Source organism: Falco naumanni, chromosome 10 (genome assembly GCF_017639655.2).
Source record: "Falco naumanni isolate bFalNau1 chromosome 10, bFalNau1.pat, whole genome shotgun sequence".
NCBI lineage: Eukaryota > Metazoa > Chordata > Aves > Falconiformes > Falconidae > Falco > Falco naumanni.
Window position 1 is genome coordinate 579,037 of NC_054063.1, and position 24,071 is coordinate 603,107.

A 24,071-nucleotide genomic window follows, 5' to 3' on the forward strand; every position below is an offset into this window, starting at 1 on the left:
GTTATTTCATTGTTAGGCACTGGCCCTTCCCCCAGAATTGATGCCCTGACCTAGGGAGGAAATTAGATTACTGAAATAAGGGTCGCACACAGAAGCAGTGAACCAGGAGGAAGATTGCAATTTGATACCAAGTTCACAATGAAATATATCAATGGATCCTGGCAGTACTGGGAAAAATAGAATTTACCTTCTTAGCTTTATGTCTGCCCTTCATATTTCTTAGACCTTTCACAGCAGTTTAAAATCCAGGCATTTGCAACCAGACTTCGTTTAGCTCAGTGCATAAACTGTAGCTGCAGCTAACTGAGAGATTGCATCCTTGCATCCTGACAGCCAAATTGTAAAAAATTATGCATTGTACATCAAAATAAGCAGTCAGCTGAATATGATGACCTTCACGTTCACTGACGGAACCAAATCAGCCTCTTCTTCATCATTCGTGATTTGTGTGCACTTGAGCAAGAATTCATCGTTTCCAGGTGACAGTCTACTTCAGGTTGATTTTTAAAAGCATCTATCTTGCAAGTGTGAGGCACGAGGCCAAAAGCTGGATGACTTTAATAATTCAAGAAGAATAATATTCCCTTAGTGATGCCTGTCTGGAGGAATGTATGGTTACTAGGTATGAGGCTTTTGAAGTCTTAATTGACAAGAGATTCATTCCAGACCTTCTGTAGCTACAGGAATGCAATGGAAAAAAAGTATAGTCCCAGACTGAGATTTTGGTGTGCAACAATGTGATTCCATCTTGAGCAGATTTTTGTTATTGGTGAGTCCTGAGAGAACACTGGCTGCTCCTCTAGGATCAGCTGTTGCAAGATGTGGCAGATAGACTTGGCACATCAAATTATGAGCTGTCCTAGGTGGGTAAAGAATTTCAAAGCTGAATAGCTTGGATGTTTTCAATACTGTTGTTCAATGCAAATACAATTCTGTGTGATACTGTTGTAATTTGGATCTGAAGACTATGACGGTCTCAAGTTATTCCTTGAACTGAACCTAGGTTAGCAGCATAGGCAATCTTCAGTTGTTTGGGGTTTTTTTTTGCCAAGGGGGAGGAGAAGTGGTTTTCATCACTTGGTTTTAGTAGTTCTGTGAAAAAAAAAAGTTGATGTGAGTGCATGCCTGCTCCTGTTCAGCCTTGCAGCCTCCAGGTTTCCACATGGTGCCAGCAGTACGTGCAGACCCAGGAAGCATCCTACAGGGACCCATAGTGATTCCCATTTGCACAGCTGTACTGCAGGAGTTGTCTCAAAGGACCACAAGGTGCTTTTCCAGCCTGCTGAGTCAGAAGACCTGGAGAAAGCATACAGAAGGTTTCAAAAAGCGTGGGATGCATGTTTGGCTTTGTTTTTACGAAATTGAGACAACACACATCCTTTAGTAGCTTTTTCTTTCCCAAACCTTTGAAGAGGGAAGGAACTTTGGAACCCAGCTGTGTTTAACTGACTTTTCAAAGAGTTTACTTTTTCAGATTGTTGCTGATGACTGTTGTCATTTTATTGTAAACACATAAAACAGAAGAAAAGGGTTACAGGCCTACTGAGGGAAGACACCTCCATTTCTTTTTCTTTTTTTTTTTTCTTTTATTTTTACTTAAGCGAAGCTGAATGATGTGCAGATGTGTTCTGCTGACATCCCACTTTCCCAGGCCATCTGTGACATGCCAAATGCTGTGATCATCATTTGTTAAAGTGATGTAGGGAATGGATATTGAAACCAATGATCAGTGCAAGAGGAGAGGCTGCTGCTACAAAAGAGAGCTAGTGCTAGCACTAGCACTCTGGTAGGACATCTGCTTTTGGTGCTTCAGGAGCAGCTTTGTCCAAGAGTCTCACTCTTTCCTCACTGTTGCTGGGGAGAGCCAAAGGTGGCTGGGCAACACACCCACCTGGCCAGTTCAGGTGCCAAAAGATGGGTGATGTGAAACCTCCTCCTTGTGTCAGCTGCCAGTACGAGCGACCTAGCTGGACTTGACTTCACATCTGAGTTGGGGACCTTCTGGGGTGGGGTGTCACTTCTCTCTGTTACTATCCTCAGTGAGAATTCTGTTGGCTTGGATAAAAGGCGGGTTTTGAATGTCTCCAGAGAAGGACTATTTTACTCTCTCCATCTTTCATCCTCCCTCAACAGCCCAGGTAAGAGCCAGAGCTTACTCTGTGGGCTGTCCCTTGGAAGTCAGTGACAAGATACTAAATACAATGAAGAAAGGGTCAAACTCAGAAATAACATTTGAAAAGGAACATTTAGTTCACAGCTCCCAAGCAGAAGGGGGTAATTGTGGCATACGAAGGCATGGACTCAGGTTGTGGTGCAACCAGAGACACTTTATTGTACAGAGAAGCTCATATTTATATTTATACTTCTGAGCCCGGATACAAATTCCAGCTGTATGTACCGCCAGGCTCAGGGCAGAAACCGTTCATGCAGTTACATAGCCATGTATCACTACAAGCACGCAAACACCTTTTGACTACTAGATAAAACCTTGTTTATCTTTCTTACTTTCCTTCACAATACGCAGCTGTTCTCTCATCTCCTGCCAGATCAGACATTCTCCATCCTCCTCTCATACATCTCTCTTCAGACATTCTCTATCCAGCTCTCCCACAGGTAATGCAGGTGGTTTAGAGACAGCGTGATCTCTGCAGAAATTGTCCAGAAGTGATCATTGTGGTCAACAGAGTAATAGATCATTTGATACAAGAAGAGCCTAAAAGCATATGGAGAGATTCTTCCATAAGCTGACAATATGCTCTTGGGTTTTCCTTCAGAATTTAAACATGTGCTTGTTTTAAGCTACAATTCGTGGAAAATTATAACGGATAATTGATTGCGGTATTTTACATTGCAGCTTGAAAAACCTCAAACCTTCTAAAAGAATACCGTTGTACCTCCTTCACAGCTCTTTTTTGCTGCCTTTATATGCGTCACGCCAGGCTGCCATGCCTCTCTGAAGGAACCCACATTTCGCATCCTTCTCTGATCTAATTACCTTGCATACAAAAACCCCTGGCTTCAGTCAACCACACAAAATTAGAAAATGTGAGAATTAAGGTAGCCATGAAGCCTGCATGCAGACTACCTTGACTATAGGTGACAGCCTTTAATTATGTGACCACACACTTTTTTCCCCTTCTGCAGTTCCTGAGGGAGTGAGTAGACTTGTCAAGTAAGCAATTAAGTAATCCAAATTCTAGCATTTTTGTATCATTTTCACGATAAAGAATATCACTCAATAGCAAGATCACTCAAATGTAAAAACATTTTGTGGAGGCCTTTAGGAAGGAAACAGGTTTATCTTGTGTGCAATCCCTGAAATTGAGAGGGTATAATTTTACGGTGTTATGCTGCAATTAACACGCCATTGACCTGGACAGAATGTAACCTTGTCATTCCCAGAGGAAATCCCATGCTTTATGTCTGGTCTTGTGGCACGCACTTGTTCGGATTCACAGCACCACCTGATGGCTGAAGGCCCATTTCTTAGCTTGGGGATGCTGTGCATCCCTTGAATTCGGTTTCTGTTAGAAATGAAAACACTGATGCCATTTCTGTGTTCTGTGGGAGAGAAGGAGTGCTGACTACTAACGTACAGCGAGTTTTATGCCTCTGCCTTGGAATACATAAAAGTAATATTTAATTTTATTTTTTTTTAATTTAGACTTCTTGAATAAGGTTTCAAAAAAGATTCAAGTTACTCTGAACGCCTTCCAGTGAGTTATATAAAAAGACAAAAAGCCTAGATATGTTACGCAGAAATTTCCTCTGGTGATGTGGTGGACCCCAAGGGTTTGACCAAGCCTGTAAGCCCATGTCAGTGCCAGTGAGTGCTGGGGGAGTGCTGGGAGGGGAGAGCTGCCGGCACCAGGGAGGGGTGGACTGCAGGGGCACAGTAAGGGAGACGGCTGAGGGAGACTTTGGGGTCACCCTTGTCTCCCTTGTTAGAAAGTGTAAACATAGCCAGTGAATTGCTGTAACCGTCGTAAGAAAATGTCTTTCACACAACACGAGTGCTGAGGACGCTGAGGAGCTGACCTCCCTTCCTGCTCCAGAGTGCTCCTGCTGCTGCAAGTCGAGCTGCCTATCAAAGCACCTGATCCTACAAGCCCACTGAACATAAAAATACCTTGACATACGCAGCGTTTCCAGATGTCAGATCCTGCAGTCCTCCCTCTGCAGAACTGGAATAGACAAGCAAAGGTAAAGAGAGAGCCGGAGGAGGCGAGCCTCAGCAGGGGTGTGCTCCCTTGTGTGGAACAGCCTGAAGCAGGTTTCCATCTTGGTGGATTTTGGGGGAGAAGGGATACGTAGGAGGAAGCGGATTTGTGCTTAGTGCAGCCACCAACTCTAACAGGTTATCCATGCAAATCCTCCACATGGGGAGAGGGGAATAAATCTCCGCGTGTAAAGCCTTAATGCAAGAATATTTCCTAAATAACAAAATAGGTGAAATCAATTCCAACAGGCTTCAACCTTCCTAATCTTCTATTAACCATTATGTGTGGGTTTTATTGTTAAACCATAAGCTGGCGCTGAACAAATTTACGGGATGAAATTAGAGTAAATGACTGGGCTCTGTGGTGTTTGTGGCTCAGTGTTCAAGTGCAATTCTTCAAAGCTCTGGAATTTTTTCTCTCTCTGTTTTACTGCTTGCAGCTTTGTATCAAAGCAAGCACTGAAAGCTACTCAAATTTATAAACATTTCTTTATGTACATATGATCTGGATTTTTTTTTTTAACTCTCATTGATCATCTTACAGAGCCAAATTTTGGTCATATCGAAGTTGATGGGAATTCTGTCCCAAGAGAACAGCAGGATCCCCGTGAGATTTATGCATGTGCTTGATGCTAAGTGTGTGATAGAATTGGATGTAACGGACAGATTTCCCGAATGGGACCTAGGAATGAAAGTGGTCCAGGGAAAACCTGTTTGTAGCACTTGCCATTGCCAGAGCAAAATCTTTTGTTTTCTTCACTGCCTCTCAAGCACACTTCTAATTATTGCAAAATATATTCTGAGGAGTGTAATGAAGAGCTGTGTTTTACATGCTTGAAATTAGAGGATAACTCCCATGATACTTCAATTCTTGAATGTTCAGCCAATTTGCAGGTGTCTTGGCCTCATTAATGACTGCTCTACAGAAGCAGACTATTTTCAGGTGCTTCCAATACAGTGACTCCAGCATTGCAGTGGTTAGGCTTTAACACTAACACACAGCTTTGTAGTCTTGTATGGATCATTGCAAAAAGGGCCAAGGGTCGTTTTGGTTCCCCATGCTTTTTATTTGCTACCTGCCTGTGGGACTTACAGAGGCCTTAAAGAAATCCGGTGAGGCTGTGCATAGGAACTGCAGTTTGTCTTTCCTCTGTGCCATGCTTATAGCTTCTGGGATTTGCAAAGCAGACCCTTCAGGTAAAGATTTTTTTGTGGCAAGATAAGAAAAACTGAGATTCCATCCAGATTATCTGATGGGTGAAGCAGGGAGAAGGAATGGAGAAAAGGGAAAAATATACATAGAAAGAGGAAAAATAATCAGCCCGACAAGCAGCTCCCTCTAGTCTTAATCACTCTGGCAAGTATTGATCATCCTGACTCTTGTTTGGAGCGATTGTTATTGCAGCCCTACGCGCTGTGTGGGACCCCTGAGCCAGCTTGTAGTTCAGCGATCCCATGCTAAGGCAGGGGCCTCTCCTGTTAGTGCGGTGCCTCCGTATCTCCCTCCTGTTGGGTAGCGTGTGTGTGTGGTGGAAACGCCAAATGCTGAACGTGGCTTTGGGATGTATTCCTTGCAGAGGTAAGCTGCTAGGTGGTTGGAAAGCACCGCAGTACTTGTACGTGTTTCCTGCATGTTGAACAAAATCAGAAGGGGGCAAAAGGGGATGTGAACAGGTTGTGGGAGATGAGAGTTAGAGATGCTGTTAGGGAAGGGGGAGCTGGGGTGAGCTTCCCGCTGTATTACCCGCGCGGAAGTATATCACTCGTGCAGCCACGAAAGCATGCCATTTCTGGCAAGATGACCTAGGTATTATATATGAGAAATAGATTATTTTACACAGTCATTTCCTGAATTATAATGAGCTTTACTCCCAGGCCAGAAGCTTTTGAGAAGCAGTGCATGAATTGTCTTATTTACTCTCCTGTGCTTAAATAATTGATTTTGTTTTCACAGGCCGATGCTGGCTGGATGCTTTGGAACTTGCCTTGCGTTGCTCCAGCCTCTTCCGGCTCAGTGCCTCCAAGCAGGGAAAGGATGGAGAAATGAACGGCTCGAGCGATTCTGCACATGCCGGGCTCAGCCACCTCTTGCACACAAGCACTATCTCAGACCACGAGTTCTTCCAGTAAGATGGAGCTATTGTTTAATGCACAGAGTGGTGTTGCATGGCTCACACTTGGTCATTCTTTGAGCTTCAGCATAATCTAGCCAGAGTCCAGTAAGGAAACCTGTTTAAAAAAACAGCCTCTGTGTTCTCCTGCTGCATCTGTCACTAATGTGTGGGCTTGGTGCACGTGAGGTTTATTGCCACCACAGACCGGGGGGAACCTCAGCTGTGTTTGTGTGTACATAAACAACTTTCTTCTGTCCCCTGCTTGGGCCAAAACGCTGCCCAGAGGTGCTGGTGTGAAAAATGGCTTGCCTGGGTAAAGCTTGCAGAATCGAGCTGCTGGAGCAGCCCTGTAGTTACACAGATGCAGCCATTAACAATGTCTGTCTGTCGACTAGCACATATGGCTTCAAGTCTGATCTATTTTTTAATAATGTTTTCTAATAATACTGTGTCATAGTCAGCAGAGTGCACACACTGCATCCTTAGTTTTATAATTACTTTCTTTCTCTACAGGGGTTTTGAGTGGTTTCCAATTTCTTCTTTGATGCACCAGATAAGATTTTACATACAGGGGGAAAAAAGTCCCCACAGCCTTCTTTCTATTCATATTTCTGGTATTGCTGCAGCATTGTGGAACAGCTCACATCAAAGCATTAAAAAAACCTAGGCCTTACCTATTGCTTATAGCTAAACAGGCAACTTCAGAAATCCCTTTGGTATAGACACTTGGCCCTTGGAGCGGGACCTGGGAGATGTAGTGTCTATTTCTGGTTCTGCCGATACAAATTTGACTCTTGGGCCTCACAGAAATGCACTGTTGTTTACACAGTTTTTAGGGTATCAGTTCTTGCGATCTGCAAAGATGATGCCTTGCACAGTGGAACCTCACCTTTAAGTGGTTTTCTTAGGCTCTGTTATAACGACAGCGGAGATCTGAGTCCTCTTCAGGGTGTCGAGGTATCTCTGGTTCCATTTTAGTCTGCCCTTTGCTCTGAAAGCCACTGGTACTCCCAGCATGTGTTCTCCCGTCCTGAGTTTGTAGACAGAGTTTGAGGAAAAGCTTTAATGAAGAGTAATGGGAAAAGAGAAGGAAATCTGATGTGTTACCAGGGCATGTGCCCTAGTACTTGTGCAAATACTTCTGTTGTTCTTGGGCTTTTTCGATTACACTTTACTTTCTTATTTCTTTCTGCCTAAGAGAGAGTCTCTTAGGACTGTGCTCGCTGTGATAATGAATCCAGGAGTGCAGTGGACTTGTTTTTCAGCTAATGGATATACGTGTACAGAAGTCCAATATTAAAATGGAGCCTGTGGCACTGAGAACATTCAGGCAGACTCACGGCTACTGTAAGGAAGTGTAGTTAAAACTGTATTAAAGTGTTCTTCAAACTGTGATGCTAAATGACACTTAAACGATGCCTCTGTTTCACCTCTTAGTTATTCAGCCCTAAAACCCCTGTTGGATGATGGGGCTCAGCAGCAGCACACGTGGCAGAGTTCTCAGAGTACCCACAACTGGAACCAGATGTTTCTGACAGGCTGTTTTTAGGGAGTCTGGTTCAGGCTGCGTGTTTAGCATCTGGTCTTCTGGACAATACACTCTCCTTTACGAGTCCTGCCGCTGGTTTTAATGAATATCCAGACTTTCCCCAGTGCTTCAAGCCCGGGGGAGTTTGATGGTTGTGGGAACAGGGGGATGGCTTGCTGTTGTTCCTGGATGAATAAAGAACAGTTAAACAAGAGAGAATGCAAAACCAAACTGTGTGTGCTGAGTAAAGGGGTTTGGGTTTGCCACTGACAGTGGCTTCCTCATAGGGATTTAATCATTCTAATTAAATGCCTTCCCTACAGGGAATCTTACCAACCAAATTGGCACGCTGTTGTCAGAGGGGCAGTTAATTACATTTAACTCTGTCTTCAAATTAGCCAAACTACTTTGTCAAGAAAAGAAAAAGAGAGATGATGAATATTATAGGGAGAACAAACCCCAAGGAAATTGGCAAAGGCAAATCATCCGTTGAGCCAAAGTTGCATTTGTCTGCTGGCTGCTTTGCTCCTTCCCTGGGAAAGGAATCAAAATTATACAGTGATTTTAAAATCCATGTCCTCAGTTGCATATAAAAATGAGAGGGAGAGAACTGTGCAAGTGAATTGAAGGCTAAACTACTGTGTAAATCTGTGATTTTAGCTAAGAGGCCTTCAGGGCACCAGGCACTCTTCTTTTTAATATGAAGTTGTATTTCTTGTGAATTCCGTGTCTTATCTCTAGCAACGCCGAGAATCTGGCTGGTTTACTTGTTTGACAAGAGCCAAAGGCTTTTTTGTGCTTTGTGTGAAAGGGTGGTATTAAACCCCCAAAAGTTTTGACTTTTGTCAATGACCAAAAGGTCATTGACTGCAGTTTCCAGGAATGCCCCTTGGGAATAAAGCACTGGTGTAAGAGCTCCAGTATGCTGAGGCAGTAAATTAGCTCTGAAAAATGCCAAGTTACTCATGTTCAGAGTGGAAGTCCAGTGTTGACTTCCAGCACAGTCATTCCCTCCCAGCTTTTCAAGCCTGGTCCAAATCCCATTGGAAGCCCTTGGGAAATCTTTACATTGATTTTAGTTCAAGCTCATAGTGTGGCTTTTGTTTTTTAGCGTATCGTAGGTATTCAGTGGTAGTTCTGTTTGGAGGGGTAGAAGAACCTGGTTCCACTTCAACATCTCAAGTTTGTTCCTCAGAATGAGGAACATCTGTTTTCCCTTTGGTTGCCCAGAGTGGCTCCTTGGCTCTGGGTGTGTTAAGTCTTGCCTTGTTTGTGGCTGGTGAGTAATCAGTGCACAGCTGAGTGGGATTTCTTGCGAGTTTAATTCCCTCTTGGACTAAATCTGAAATCCTTAAAAAATAATGGGGGGGGAGCTGAGAAAACTTAAGAAAAGAGTAATTTGCTCCACTGCAAATTCAGATATTTCCCAAATGTGACACAGGTGACACTGAAAAACACTTGCTCTTCTTACAAATGTGAAATAGAAACAAGTGCCGCTTCTCAGCCATGAACCATAAGCCTTATAGTGAACTGTTCTTTCAAGCATTTTCACCCGATTGAGAAAACTTTCACTAGGTAAGGGAGCAAGCAGCCGCAGACAAACACTCATGTATTTAGCAGATCTTTGAAAAATTAAGAAATAAATCAGGTATTTAAATGGTCACCAACTGATAACTAATAACTTCCTGGACCTACCATCCAGGAAGTATCTGTAATGAGGAACCATGGGATAATCTCTTCTAGACAGCTCTCTCCTCAACTTTTTTCTCCTTTGTTATCTTAAACTCATGTACGTGCTATACTCTACACTTCCAGTGGATCTGGTTATCTATCAGTCACTACACTTGCTGGTTGCTAGCTAAAGAAAAGAAGCAACATCCTAGCACTAGAACGGTGAGGACACGTAACGTCTAATAGCACATTCTTAGTGCTGGAGTGTAGTGTTGATTCTATGGTTTATGATCTTAGGTTTATTTTACAGTAAAATGATATATTATAAAACCTTGTAGTTTATATATATACACACACAGACACACATAGACATATATGCATACATATATAAATGGAGTTAAAAGAAAGTTTTTCTAAAGGCACAGAAAGCTGTCGACAACACTTTCAAAAGAACTCTAGAAACTGAGCTACTCCAGAAACTGAGCTGTGACTGTCAGAATGTGGCTTGCTTGGCACGTTAAAAATCATGAGCTTATTTCAGTGCATAGTTGCAAGTTGAGATCTTCTGAAAACCTGCTACCAGTTCTGTGTTCTGACTCCTCTGTTGTTTGGGGGTTTTTTATTTATTCTGGCTCTAACTAGCAGTGCCTAATTATCTTTTTTTAAAAAGAGAGAACAAGGGATGGGAACTTTCAGCATTAATCTATAATCAAAGTTGAAACGTGTCCAGAATAGCCTGAGAAAAGGCCGATCATGGAGAGACTTCAGGCTTGATGGACCATTCTCATGTTCTGAGGAGAGAAACCTTGCTCTGAGAGGGAGGCGGACTATGGGAAGTAGCAAAACTCTTCCACGATCCAGGGCCTGTTTATATCCCCTAAAGCTCCTTGAATAGCTGGAAATCTTTTCTTACTGCTCTATGCAAGAGCAATTTTGCATGAGGACTTGGGTAAGACATTTTCAGAGGAAGGTCGAGCTGAGAAGGTCAGCACCTGAGAGCTGGGGTAGGCCATGAAAGAGGCAACGTGTGTGTGAAGACATGTTTTGTAGGGAACACTGAAGCCCATGCTAAATATCACTTGAAAAAATGGGCATTTAATGAATACTTTTCAGCATCTGACCTCTGGCCCATCTAATCATGTTTGCCATCTGTCGTACTAACTGCATCTGCTTTTTCAACTGGAGATGCTGTAGGCTACTTGAGAGAGAATTTTTGGCTTTCTCCTCATTCTCTAAAGCGTGGATCCCTGAGCATGAAGCTTGCTACACCTTCCATGCTTTCCCTTGGATGCTGTTATCATCTGGTATTCTTCTTACGTGTTATTGTCCAGTCCATACTTTCAACTCAGTTCTCCCACAAAGCATTGTCTGGGGGAAGCACATTCCCCAGGTTCGGCTGGGGGGTTGTGTGTGTGTGAAAATACTTGCTTCTATTGATTTTTAAATTTGCCTTTACTAGTGTAGGGCCAACTTAGGACCACCATCTGTTGAAATAAAGTAGCAGTAGCACTGAAAATAAAAGGTATTCCATAATGTCATATTTTTCCCATATGCTACAGTGCACTGATTTGCTTCTGTAAGGGGAAAATTCTCTCCTGATTGACACTTCAGCTCTTTAACCAGCAGTGTACAGTTCTGTGTATGTTCTGTATCCCTCCGGGGTGTGGGCTCCTGTCCAGAGCCAGTGGCAATTTTGCGTAAGGGTGGGTAAGTAGAGCTGTGTGGCACATTTTGCAAAGTGCAGTTTGGAGGGGAGAATTTTGATGAAAAATATCTCAGTGTTTCCGTGGTAAAAACCCTGCTATTCAGGAAGTCGATGTCTTATACTCTCCTGGGACGTATGCCCTATTTTGAATCCTGGAGGTTGTTTTTACCTTATCTAAAAGGCCCTAAGTAATCTGGTTTCATAAATCAAATTGAAGCAAGTAATGAACTGTGTGTTGCAGTTTGAATGAATCAGCCCTGGAGAACCACCACCACCTGGAAAATGATGCTTTTTCAGACAAGTCAGAGAGAGACAATGTAGAAGAGTCGGAGAATGAAACCCATGAGAACAGTCGGAAGACAAATGAAAGCGAGAGCGATCAGTCAGAAGTCCATGGAGAGGTCTCTCCAGGAAGGAAAGGGACAACTTACATTGAACAGATCTATGAGGAATTTGGGGAGGTAACAGAAAAAAAAAATTTAATCGCTGCCTGTTTCTGTTAAAATGTCTCTGTTCATAGTATTTGTCATGCAGCCTTGTAGACGCACGGCAGTTAAGAACTAGCTTTGTGAGTTTCGGTGTTTTACAGATAAAGCAATGCACAGCTTTCTGCTAAATTACGTTGAATTATCATGTGCTCTAATAATTATGCATTATGAACAGCAGCTCCGCTACTGTTTTCCTGCATCAGCAACTGCTTTAACCAGTTATTGCATTAAAGAGCTACAGAGCATTGGCACAGTGCTTTGTGGAGCCAGTGCGGGGGAATTACTATTCTGGGCTTGTGTCCTGACCAATTAGGGTGCTCAGTCCTTCTGTGATGCAAAATATGATACTTTCCTTTTCTCATTATGCATGGAACATCCTTTTTCTGTGACCTAATGGAGCATTTGAGCCACTTGATTCCGAAATGACAGTTTCCTGTAGGAAAGCCATTTCTCATGTCATTTAACAGCAGGAGGATGCGTTTCTGTTCCATATATATAAGAGCCTTTGTTAGCTGGATGTCACTGTGACACCACTGAGGAAGGCAGTGCTAGAGAGCTGGGGGAACCAAGTGTGTTGAGTGAGACTCAGGCTGGGCAGGCAGCGGAGGAGCTCTGCTCCCACGCTGGGAGGGCTCTGAGCACTCTCTTGCCTGTTGCTTCGAACAAGGAAGCTGAAGTCTTGTTGGTGCTTCAAAGAAAACCACTTTGCTAGAAAGCTGTTCCTGAGAATCACAGAACCATTTAGGCTGGAAAAGAGTTTTAAGAGTGAGTCCAGCCGTAAACCCAGCACTGCCAAGTCCACCACTAAACCGTGTCCCTAAGCACCAGGTTTACACCACACGGCTTTTAAATACCTCCAGGGACAGTGATGCCACCAGGGCTCTGGGCAGCCTGTTCAGTGCTTGACCACCCTTTCAGTGAAGAAGTTTTTCCTGATACCCAGTCTAAACCTCCCCTGACACAACTTGAGGCTGCTTCCTCTCATCCTATCACTTGTTGCTTGGGAGAAGAGACAGACTCCACTTGCCTACACCCCCCTTTCAGGCAGCTGTAGAGAGCAATAAGGTCCCCCCTGAGCCCCCTCCTCTCCAGGCTGAACACCCCCAGTGCCCTCAGCCACTTCTCATAGGACTTGTGCTCCAGCCCCTTCACCAGCCTCTTATGCTCCTCTTTCCATGTTTTCCTGAAAGCGTACTACTAATATTGAGAAAACAAATATAGTTAAACGTAATTTTTATAATTATATATTATAATAACTTTTATAATTGTACTAATTACACTCCGTGTTTCACTGAGTGATAACTTAAAACACTGAGAGTGGTTAGGTGTCCCACACGCAGATTGTATTTCTCCTGCTTATTTCTCCACAGACTGCTTATAGCAGGACAGCCTACACGAGGGGCCACAAAAGAATGTCTCTGCCCTATCACCTTGCAGAGGTACAGGAGTTCAGTTTTGCCTCCTCCTTTCCACAACTCAGCCACCCCCAAGCGCAGCGGTTTGTGGTCTGGAGCCACCAGTCCAGGTAGCATCTGTCTGCTGCCACTTCAGATGTCAGGTGTGAGGTGCAAGCCCCTGCTGTAGAAATGGTCTGTGCAAAGAGAACTGTTGCCTACAGAGATAAAAAAGTACCAGCTCCTTTTTTTGAGTATCTCTTCCCTCACATCCCACCCCAGACACACAGCAAATGGTAACTGGGTCCCAACAGGGGATTCTGAACGTAGCTAAGCAACAGCAAAATGAATTTCTATCAGCTGCTTATTCTGAAATTACCTTTTGCCACATGACAAATTTGTCTCAGAAGTGTTGGTACGGCAGGCTGATACTTCGGTGTCTGAATGAACAGGCAGCACTGATGTCTGTATGTGGGTGAGTGAGAGTGAGAGATTCCTGCAGTTTTACGTAAAATAAAAAACAATGCAGTACAAACCAAATGGAAAGGACTAAATTTCTGCTGTAGAGTGACACTTCGTGTAGGGTAAAATAAGGCTAATAGTAGTGTGGCTGATCAGGCAGAGGTAACATCCAGTGGGCTTTCTAAAGAATTGCAATTTAGCCTTGACACCGTTAGGTGTTTATTAGATTTCTGTCATTGACCAAGAGATGGGGCTGTCATCACCTGGGACACACAGGTAGGACTGGTTGTTGGGTCTTATCCCATCGGTGACTGTAACGTAAGGAAAAGTAGGTTGTATTGCCGCCATTGAGAGACGGGACGCAGCTTGATGCAAGCAAAATGTAACTTTAATTAGCCTAACAACATGATTATATACACACAAGCAATTGTTACATCTTATTCTGATCGGTTCAAAAAACTTGCTTATTCTGTAACTGGAAACTCGCGCGAAGATCTCACGCTAGCTATTTAGCAATTCAGCAATAAAGACAACAATGTCTGCAGTTCTTAAACCACGTCCTTGAGCAATCTGACAAACCGACCGCCTTATTCCTTGTATAGTCTCAACTTGATGATTAGTCCCTGTTTCTATACCCTTCAGTAATTTTTCATGTCCCTTATCACCACGGCTTGTGACCCACAAGCTCGAGCTCATTCCTTTCAACTAACTGATTGTTACTTGTGGTCCTGCTTCCCAGGCCCCCTCCTGCGTTGTATGCAATGATATGGTTTGCTATCAGCAACAGGTAGAGGTGTATCGAGGTAAACACATGCCAAGTAATAACATCAGCTGTCATCTTAAACTGAAACTACTGCCTCTCAGTCTGCGTGTAGGGTTCAGACTTGGCATGACAAAGGTCACAGATGCAAACTGTCACTGTTCAGTTTTCAGTTTGGCTTGGAAAGCTCGTTTGAAAGCTCTGCACCGGTATGCATTTGAAAGGTCTGTGCATGTGCATCTGATGTTCCAGCTTTGCCTTGTTTGCAGTGAAGGTAGAGATAGGTGTCAGAATGACTTTGAGATTGCAAAAGTTGGTCTAGAATATAAAAAAGACACCTCCTCAGTAGATAGGTTAATAACAAAAAACCAAACATTTTTTCCAAGCTTTTAGTTTTAGCAGGTTATGAAAAGCATTATTGAGGGTGGTGTATTTTAGGGGAAAGCAAACCAGAAACAACTTGAAGTTGTTCTTGTCCTCCTGCACCTTCTTCTCCCTCCCTTTTCATTCATCCCTTCTGCAAGGATTCATTCTGAGTAAGACTTTGTACACCAGTTTCAACATGGCATTAATTTATATTGCCAATACATGTGCACTTGAGAATCTAGATTAATAATGGAAGTTCTGACAGACCCGTATGTATTGCAAGCCCTAGCTGACGCTGTGGTATTATGTTCTTTAATGGTTTCCATTTCTTCTTGGAGATTCAAGCTGTGTATTGCATCAGACTGTCACAAGAAGAATGGCATGATAACGGAAAAGCAATGAAATGAAAAGAGCTTTGTCGTTCCTCAGTCTGAAATTCCCCTCAGCCTGCAAGCTAGACTTCGTGTGTTTCTGCATGACTAGTGGAAGGGCTGACTGGGAGCCAAAAAGGTTACGCTGGGAATGCTCAGGTGGTGAAACTGAAAGCACAACATAATCCCTGGCTTTTTTACCGTTACCTGCACTTCTGCTGCAAAGGGCACTGAGCAGGGTTGGGGGGTGCTGTGGGTATCGGTGCGTGTCGGCTGGCAGTGGGGCCTTTACCGTACTTGCACTACCAGTTTGTCTTATTTTGGACTTGGAGGACTGCTTCCATTCTTTGTTTACTCGTTTATCTCCTAAATTTTTCTACACATATCATAATGTAATAATGTAGTAAAGGCTGTAAATCTTACAGCCTCTCATTTGCTGAGAATGGGACTGAGGAGCTTTTTGTATACATCCCACCAGGCTGCAGTGATGCTGTAACAGCCATGAGCACGTCCACACCTCCTGAGAGACTGCGGTGCAGGGTCCTCTTGGTTCATGTTGGTCCCGGTGGGCCCACCGCAGTCCTGAGGTGTGTGGAGGCAATGGCCGAGGGAAGGGCACAGCAGAGGGCACGCTCCCTGCCTCGTGCCAGCTCTCACAGAGGCCCGGGGCTTTCTGTACCACTCGCTTTAGTGCTCTGGGGATTCACTTCTGAGACAGCTGATGTCTCCGCAGTGGTGTAGCTGAGCGTTCACCCTTGTGCCAGGGCCAGGTGTGCCGGGGTGAGCTTGGACCCTGCAGGTAAACGCACCTGCGAGAAATGGTTTTCCTGTTTCTGCTCTGAGCTTCCCTTTTCCCATTGTAGACAGGTGAATCGTCTCAAACGGAGACTGTCTCTGAGGAGAACAAAAGCCTGATGTGGATCCTGCTGAAGCAGCTGCGGCCCGGCATGGACCTGTCACGGGTGGTGCTGCCCACCTTCATCCTGGAGCCACGCTCATTCCTTAACAAACTCTCTGATTACTACTACCACGCCGACCTGCTTTCCCAGTAAGCAGCGTGCAGTGTGCCCAGCATGGGCACTTCCCTTACATTTCTGAAATTGTGTGACTTGAAAATGTTAGCTTGGTGCTGGCTGGGATGTGTTTGTGTCCTTGAAAGGCTCCCAAATAATACCCAGGCTGCTGGATTCAATGTAAATTAAGCCAGGCGCCAGCTGCAGTGACCTTTTAAAGATGGACTGCTGCCAGCGAGGAGCGAGGAAAACAGTTAAACTCCAGACAAAACTACCTTGGCACATGCACATGTTTGCCAGCATTGGCTGGGACTGGTGGGGGTTCAGCTCATGCCTTTGAGCATCTCGCAACAGAGCTGTGCCACCTTCTGGCGTAGCTGTGCACGAGGGGAGTAGGACAGAGAGCAGACAGAATTGTCAGGCACTTCTGCCCCCGAAGGAGATACAGTTACGCTGGTTGATAAACAAGTAAGAAACATCTTTTTAACATGCATTTGATGAGCGAGACCTGCTGGGACCAGCAGAACAGGAGACAGAAAATGTTATCCTTGCGAATAAGACCAGCCTTCTCAATGAGATATGCCCACTGTATTTCAAAACCAGTGTGTGCAGTATTCCAATAGCAGCACTAGTTACTCACGTTTATTCCACTGCCTCTGGGTAATTTCAGAGTCATGGCATTTTCAAGCCTTGTTTGTCATATTTGTAACATCTGAAGTTAAGGAAATGTTTCTCCTCAGTGCTGAGGTCTAAGAACACTTCAAGAGGTTTGGGGGGGGTTTGTTAAACCTCTCTGTGGTATGGATGATCCTTCTAAATGGATTTTGCAAGAACTTATCCGGGTTGTTTTCCAAATACAACTAAATGGTTGGAAATACCAGGAACCAGGAAGTATGTATCTACTTCCCGCTTCATCTGTGGATGGGGAGGGGTTGGACGAGATGACCTTGAGAAGTCCCTTCCAACCTAAATAACTGTATGAAATCTCAAAGTACTGAAAGAGGCCGTGTAGCACATCAGCTTAAAGATCTTTAAGAGAGAAACAAAGAAAAAGAGAAATAGAATTGTCTTTTATTGTGATGGCATTAGTATTACTGTTTTTATGACTCACGCTGTACTGTTAGCTGTAACTAAATGCTAGCGTAAGTGGCAGTCCCACGTTAATATACTTGAATATCCAATCAAACTTGATACACTCCAGAAATTTTATTAGGCTTTTTGCAGGAGTGCACGGTATGGGGTGCCACTTCCAAGAGTTTATGTGTGTGTTGTATGATGTACATTACCAAAAAAAATTATTTCTGCTGGCAGACACCTTTTTCACTGGTAGAAGCACAGAATTTACTTCCCTTTAGTAGTGGGGAAATACTATTTAAATTAGTGTTATTATACTGGTATGAAATGAATGTGAAGTGTGGACAGTATGAAGAGCATTTTATGTTCTGTCCCACAGGGCCGTCCTTGAAGATGATCCATACAGTCGAATGAAGCAAGTTTTGCGGTGGTATCTGTCCGGCTTCTATAAGAAGCCAAAGGTAAAAGAACGCGTGAAGTTGGGGTCGTTGCGGTGTCACATTAACAAGGGGTGTTTCCTCGAACCCTTTACAGTGGATCAGCCTGTCAGTTTCCCAATAAAGACGAGACCCTCGTGTGCGACCAGCCCGTCTGCTACCTGCGTTTTGACAGCCCACTGTGTCGGGGGGGGTGATTCAACCAACCTATCCGGGGACCCCCGCTAACAGCGTCGCTGAGTCACATCCCTTATAACAGCTGCTCAGGTCTCTGGAGACTTACTCAAAATGAACTTCAGCTGAAGATTTTTATTATACAAAGTACAGGTTTGTGACAGAGTAAGGTTCAAAGATTGCGGGTGATAATACACCGACAGCAAAACAAGCTTGAAGCAATACATTTAATAACAGCTAGCATGAGTTAGTCACAGAATAAAGTCCTTACCCAGTAGGCATCCCTTTAGGAAAGAAGATCGGTTTAGCCCATCGGCTGATCCCAGAAGTTATCATGGAGTCTTCCCTGACTTCTCCCCTCATTTGTGCACTTTTTATACTTCATAGTACATTGCATATTCATTTATCATACGCAGGACAGGTTAAAAGTTTCTCGCTTCCAATGTTAATCAGTATGCGCCTCAGACAGCACTGCTGAAGTTCTTCACTAACTCCGCTGCTCTCCAAGCAGGGGTTTGCCCTCTTTTGAGGGGGCTATTTGAGTCAGAGGTCACAATCTCCCACTACCACAATTACCTTTGTCCTACTTTCAACTACGTTTCTGTGGATGTATGGGGGTCGTGACACCTTACCAACTTGTCAGACGGAGCTTACAGCTTTAGAGGGTGGGTCAGCTTGACCTACCTTTGTGACACTAAATCAGTGTGGCATTTTTGGAGTTTAGACAACAGTTCCTCGCCCCCCCCACCCACCCCCACCCCCGCTTTAGATTTCAGTTCAGGACCAGCCCATTTTCTTTACATTTAGGTGGAGCTTGAGTGGCTCTAGTCATACATATTTTTGTTACTGATTGGTATCATGTACCCAGCGAGACGTAGTAGTACCTTGGAGGCAGGTAACGCTGGGATGGAGGTGTGTGTTAGTATTAACAATGAGATTATTTCATCTGAGGGAAGCAATTTTGCTCAACGACCAGCTCAGCAGCAGACATCAACTCATATATTCTTTATGTGATAACTGCTATGCGGTTTATGAGACCACCAGGTCCCCCTTCCTGCAGGGAGCACAACAGAGCCTGGCCATGGGGTCTCCACTCCGCTCCCCCCCTCTGTTACTCCTGTCAGCAGGTGCTGAGATTGCAGGTTTGTTGCTTAGGGAGCCACGGTCAAGCAGATTCCATGCACACCAACCAGCCTGAAAGCAATATTCGTTTTACCCTAAAGAGCTTTCTGTAGTACTGCGCTTCTGTTAGCTCCCAGTTTTCTCTAATTCCTTCCCCAAAGTAATTTTCCCACAAACGGGCATTGAAACCTGCGATGGTTTTGTATTTCTTTATTGCCTGTCCTTTGAAACTTTACCTCTTCTATTGTTCGGAAGACTTTGACCATTACTTTTAAAACTGAAGTTGCGTTTGGTTTCAGAGTAGATACTGAGTGCAAAATAAGTGTTGATCAACCTCAGAGCCTTTGCGCTAGGCAGTTAGAAGGCAAAACTAGTCATCAGCAAGTAACATGTCATCAGCAAGTAACATGTCATCAGCAAGTAACATGTCATCAGCAAGTAACATGTCATCAGCAAGTAACATGTCATCAGCATGTAACATGTCATCAGCAAGCAGCATGTCATCAGCAAGCAGCATGTTCTCAGAGACAGGATTTTTCCCTTTGCTGAAGGCAGATCTCCTTTCTCTTTTCAGGCATGTTAGTACCAAAGTGCCATGGTTCTACATCAGGACGCACCTGCTGCATATAGTAGCAGAAATAATAAAGTCTGATCATCTTGTAAAGCTTTGATCAGACAGTATCAAAGATCAAGTTGTTGAGAATAGCAGATGAATCCATGGCTCAGATTAAAAGATTAGATTAGGAGGGTATAGTAACTAGTTCTTCATTTTTTATTCTTGTGATTGACTTAGTTTAAAACATCAGGGAGGAAATTGCCGTGTTGTTTTGTGGCCATCTCTGTAGAGTTGGATCACAAGTCTTCGTTTGTAGCAGGTTTTGATTACTTTGTTTTTCAGGGGATAAAAAAGCCATACAACCCTATTCTGGGAGAGACATTTCGCTGCTGTTGGTTTCATCCTCAGACAAACAGCCACACATTTTACATAGCAGAACAGGTAAGTTGCTTTATTGGGATGCTGAGGTGTTGCAAACAGCAGCCTGCTTGCACCTCTGAGCATAGTAACATGCTCCTTGTCTCACCTAAGAGAGGAACTTGGGAGTTTTGTGTAAACATCCAGAGCGGGACATGGGGCCGACTAGCTGCTGATGGGTTTTTTTCTTAGATTTACAGAGGTTATGTGAGCTTGGTGGGCATTCAAGATTATAAAAGCAGGTCTCCCATATTTTCTCATTGTTAATAGAATGTGGTTTGTGTTGCCTCTGTCAAAAGGGGCATAAAATACATGACCAAATCCTACCTTACTTTATTTCTAAACTTTCTATAATGATTTTAATAGGAATAAATTCAGGGCTGATCTCTGTGTCTTTGGGGATAAATGAAGGGCAGAACTCACAAGTAAACTGGCCTGAAAAAATTTAGTTTGAGGTTTACAGTGTTAATAAAGGGATCTGAGGACCATGTGGACTTTGGTACAGGGGCTCCCCGTTTCACATACTTTTTTCCCCTATGTAATCAGAGAATTTTTGTCTTGTTTTATTTTATTTTGGCCACTACATCCATTCTGTGGAGGTTATTCAGATGCTGCCAAAAAGTTCTGCACTGACTTTTATTGTGTTGAAAATCTGACACTGTACTTGTTGGCCTAAAGTGATCTCAAACGCACAAGGACAAGAAAATACGGGGTAGGGGAGAAAGTTTACATATAGAATGGTCTTGCATATAACGTTCCCGTCTTTAACGCTGAGGTTAATGGTACAGATGGGGCTTAGAGGACTCAGCTCAGTCCTGTGGCCTCTTTCCCTAGAGCGTGTGTAGCGCTGTGTGAGGCTGTGTATGTACCCCCTGCTCGGCTCAGCCTGTAAGACTGCTGTAAATGACCTCTGCCTGTTTTTCTTCTAGGTCTCCCATCATCCGCCAGTGTCGGCTTTTCATGTCAGCAACAGGAAGGACGGGTTCTGCATTACTGGCAGCATTCTAGCTAGGTCTAAGTTTTATGGTAAGGCATTAAGCCTAGGCATCTTCCAGGTAACATCGTGGCATTGGTTTTGGTTGGTTTTTCAGTCACTCCTGAATGTGTCAAGGGTTAGGAACAAAGAAATGCTTAAGAGATCTATCACCAGGGCACCCTAATTCCTTGTCTTGGCTCTGCTGGGTTTTCCCCATTTCCACCATTTCACTGATGTTACAAAAAACCAAACAACAAACCCAAACCAACCAACCAACCAAATAAAAAACCCCAGCAAATCCAACCAACTAAACAGAAAAAGGGAGAGCTTTAAAAACCTGGTTTTCAGAAAGCAAAGGTTCATGAGAACGTATGGGCGATTGGTTGTCTTTTTGCATATGCTCACAGATGAGTCACTTCATAGCTGTCTGGTCATCCAACTGACTTTTGCAAAAGTCTTTGTATAAGCCATTTATCTGGCTCCCAGATTTCTGAGAGTTGAACCAGAGAGCTTCAAAATGTCCTCGTATCTTTTCAACTCAGTGGAGGCCACCCAACTGTAAGCTCTGAAACCATGTTGCTATTTGAAATATTTCTTTGTTTAGAATAACACCTCTCAAGCGCTATCCTGTATTTTATTATAACAGTAATGTATTTCTGTACATGTAAATGTATTTGCTGAAACACTTGGGAATTGTCATTACTGTCCTGGCAATTTTATTCATTGTTTGGGATCATACACGAATAGAAAAGTTGTGAGAACAGAAGGACCTGAAAAACTTTCAAGCACTGGAACTGCTTTCTGCCTCCCACTAACGACTTATTTAATATACTACCCTTTCTGCAACAGGGGCTGAATGCCAGAGCGAATACGAGCTGTACAGCAGAGAGTTTATTAGAACTGCCTGCCTCCAACAGTAAATGATTTGCAGGGTCCTGAATCGTTAGCATTTTGTATCTCTTCTTTCATTAGTGACCTACATTTAAATGGAAATGTTTTTCTAAGGTAGGATGAGTGACCGCGTTTAACATGCTTTTTTTAATATTTGTTCTTTTAAATTCCAGGTAACTCACTTTCTGCACTGTTGGATGGGAAAGCAAAGCTGATGTTTCTAAACAGGGGGGAAGATTATATAATTACCATGCCATACGCCCACTGTAAAGGTAAGTTATGGCTGTTCAAATAGGAAGCAAACAGAAAGAATAATATAATGATATCTCACTGACTAGTTTTGCACTGGCTCTCTTCTTCCCACTGGAATAGCTGGTGCTGCAGGGACTGGTAATTCCAGGGAGCCGTTGCTCCACATGAGTCATAGTGGTCAGGAGAGAACTGATAATCCTCACTGAAGTCTTCTTGATTTGTCTGTGCAGAGCTGAGGACAGAATTAGTAGGCCCATCTAAGTTGGTTTTAACACAACGCAGAAACGAAAAAGTACTATGTGTATACACTGCAGATAAAGTGAAGGTGGAAAGACTAAGAGTACATTTCTGAGCTTCTGAAGATAAAAAGTTTTTTCTAATGTTAACATGGAAATTGTTTAATATATTTTTGGGGGTTTTGAGAATAATGGAAATTCCTGACTTCTGACTTTTTTGTTACTCTAATCGTGATACTCATCAGTGTACGAGCTGCCTCAGCGAGGCTGATGCCTGTTACCTTGTAGCTTTGCGTTGAGCTGAGTATGAACTGAGGCCAGGAGATGGCTGCTGCTTCGTGGCTGAAACTTTGCATTTCTCCTTAGAAAGCAAAGTGTTGGTGGCATTTCAAGCACAGTGATAAAATCACTCCTGCAGCAGTTTGATCCAATTTGGGGTTTTGAATATTTTTTTGTTTTGACGTGTTGACCTCTAAGCTAATATTTATGGAGGGTCTAGCTACCTGAAAACTGTAACTTCTGTAAATCGTACCCTCCGTGAACTATTCCTGTGCTTAGGTCTTTTTTTTTTTTGTCAGTTTTTCTTTTTCTGCAAATGAGCTTTTTAGAAGAAGATAAGCATGTGTAAAAAGGAGTCCCCTGCATGACTGCTGGTCTCTCAGATTCTGCTGAGTCCTCTTACAGCTTCTCTCTGCCTCATGCACCCTGCGAGAAGTGACTGGGTCTGTTTAAGCACTAGTATAAATGAGGTTGCTGGGCACAACTTTCCTTATTTTTCCTTTCCGGCTTTCAGCTTGCCACAGATGTACTGTCAGCACCTGTGAGTCAGGCTGTTTCCTAGTTGGTGTAATAAATATGGCATATAGACTAGGGAGGATTCTTCATGCTTATATTAAAGAGCCATTTCCTAGAAACTTTGGTTTCTGTGTTTTCAAAACTGTAAGCCAAGCAGCAAACCTCACAGCGTGTCAGTGAGAACCAGTTTGAGTTGAGAAAGCAGATTGCTTCCACTGGGACCTCTCTTAAATCTCTTCCCCCACCCCCACCCCCTTTTCAGGACTTTTATATGGTACCATGACAATGGAGCTTGGAGGGAAAGTTACCATCAACTGTGAGAAAACTAACCACAGGGCAGAACTGGAATTCAAACTAAAGGTGAGAGACATTGTGGCCCCTGTTCTGAATGCGTCTCGGGCTTGCCCCTCCACTCCAGGCAAGTCTGACCATACATACCAGATCATTTGTGTACCAGCGATGTATGCATGCACCAGGGGGTGGCCTGCCTGGGGAGGAGGCATCCTCCTGCCGCCGGTTCTGCCTGGTGCAACTCGATTTGAACCCAGGGAGCCTGAGCTTTACACGGGACTTGTTCGCTGCCAGCTAGCTGGCTGCTGGCCAAACTGTTCTGAATGTTTGGCAATGCCAGTGCGGCTTCTGTTTAGAAAGGTACAATTAGGGTTTTTTTTTTTGCAAAATACAGCAGGGTGTACAAACTACTGTGAGGCAGGTTAGGACGTGGATCTGCAGTGTAGCTCTCCAGCAGCCCTCACATGTGTACTCTTACCTTTGCGGGTATTACAATGAACTACACGTACCTTGTGTTTCTCAGCTGTGCCTGGATGGCAGGGTGAGAGCCCATTTCTAGGCAGACAGTTTTGAGTAGCTGTCACCCTGATGAGCTACACTGTCATTGCCTTGTACTGACTTTTTCATGTAGCTGTTCCCTCCCCTAGAAAGCCTGGTGTTGCAAATTTATGGTACGCAGATAAAATGGAGACGTCTTGGAGCATTCCTGTAGTTACGTGTTAAAATTTGGGAGGGAAAGTGATGACCTGTAACTGTTGT

At 43.7% G+C, this 24,071-nt stretch overlaps 1 protein-coding gene across 4 annotated transcripts in view; it reads left to right on the top strand.

Annotated features, from left to right (window-relative positions):
* OSBPL5 (oxysterol binding protein like 5) overlaps positions 1-24,071 on the top strand; it is a 186,438-nt gene that overhangs the window by 149,766 nt on the left and 12,601 nt on the right. For all 4 annotated transcript variants that reach the window (XM_040608711.1, XM_040608710.1, XM_040608712.1 and 1 more), the window contains 8 exons: positions 6,174-6,345; positions 11,479-11,698; positions 15,942-16,126; positions 17,545-17,626; positions 19,797-19,895; positions 20,801-20,897; positions 21,912-22,010; positions 23,284-23,381. In XM_040608711.1, coding sequence (XP_040464645.1) covers positions 6,174-6,345; positions 11,479-11,698; positions 15,942-16,126; positions 17,545-17,626; positions 19,797-19,895; positions 20,801-20,897; positions 21,912-22,010; positions 23,284-23,381 — 1,052 coding nt within the window. The remainder of the gene's footprint in view (positions 1-6,173; positions 6,346-11,478; positions 11,699-15,941; positions 16,127-17,544; positions 17,627-19,796; positions 19,896-20,800; positions 20,898-21,911; positions 22,011-23,283; positions 23,382-24,071) is intronic.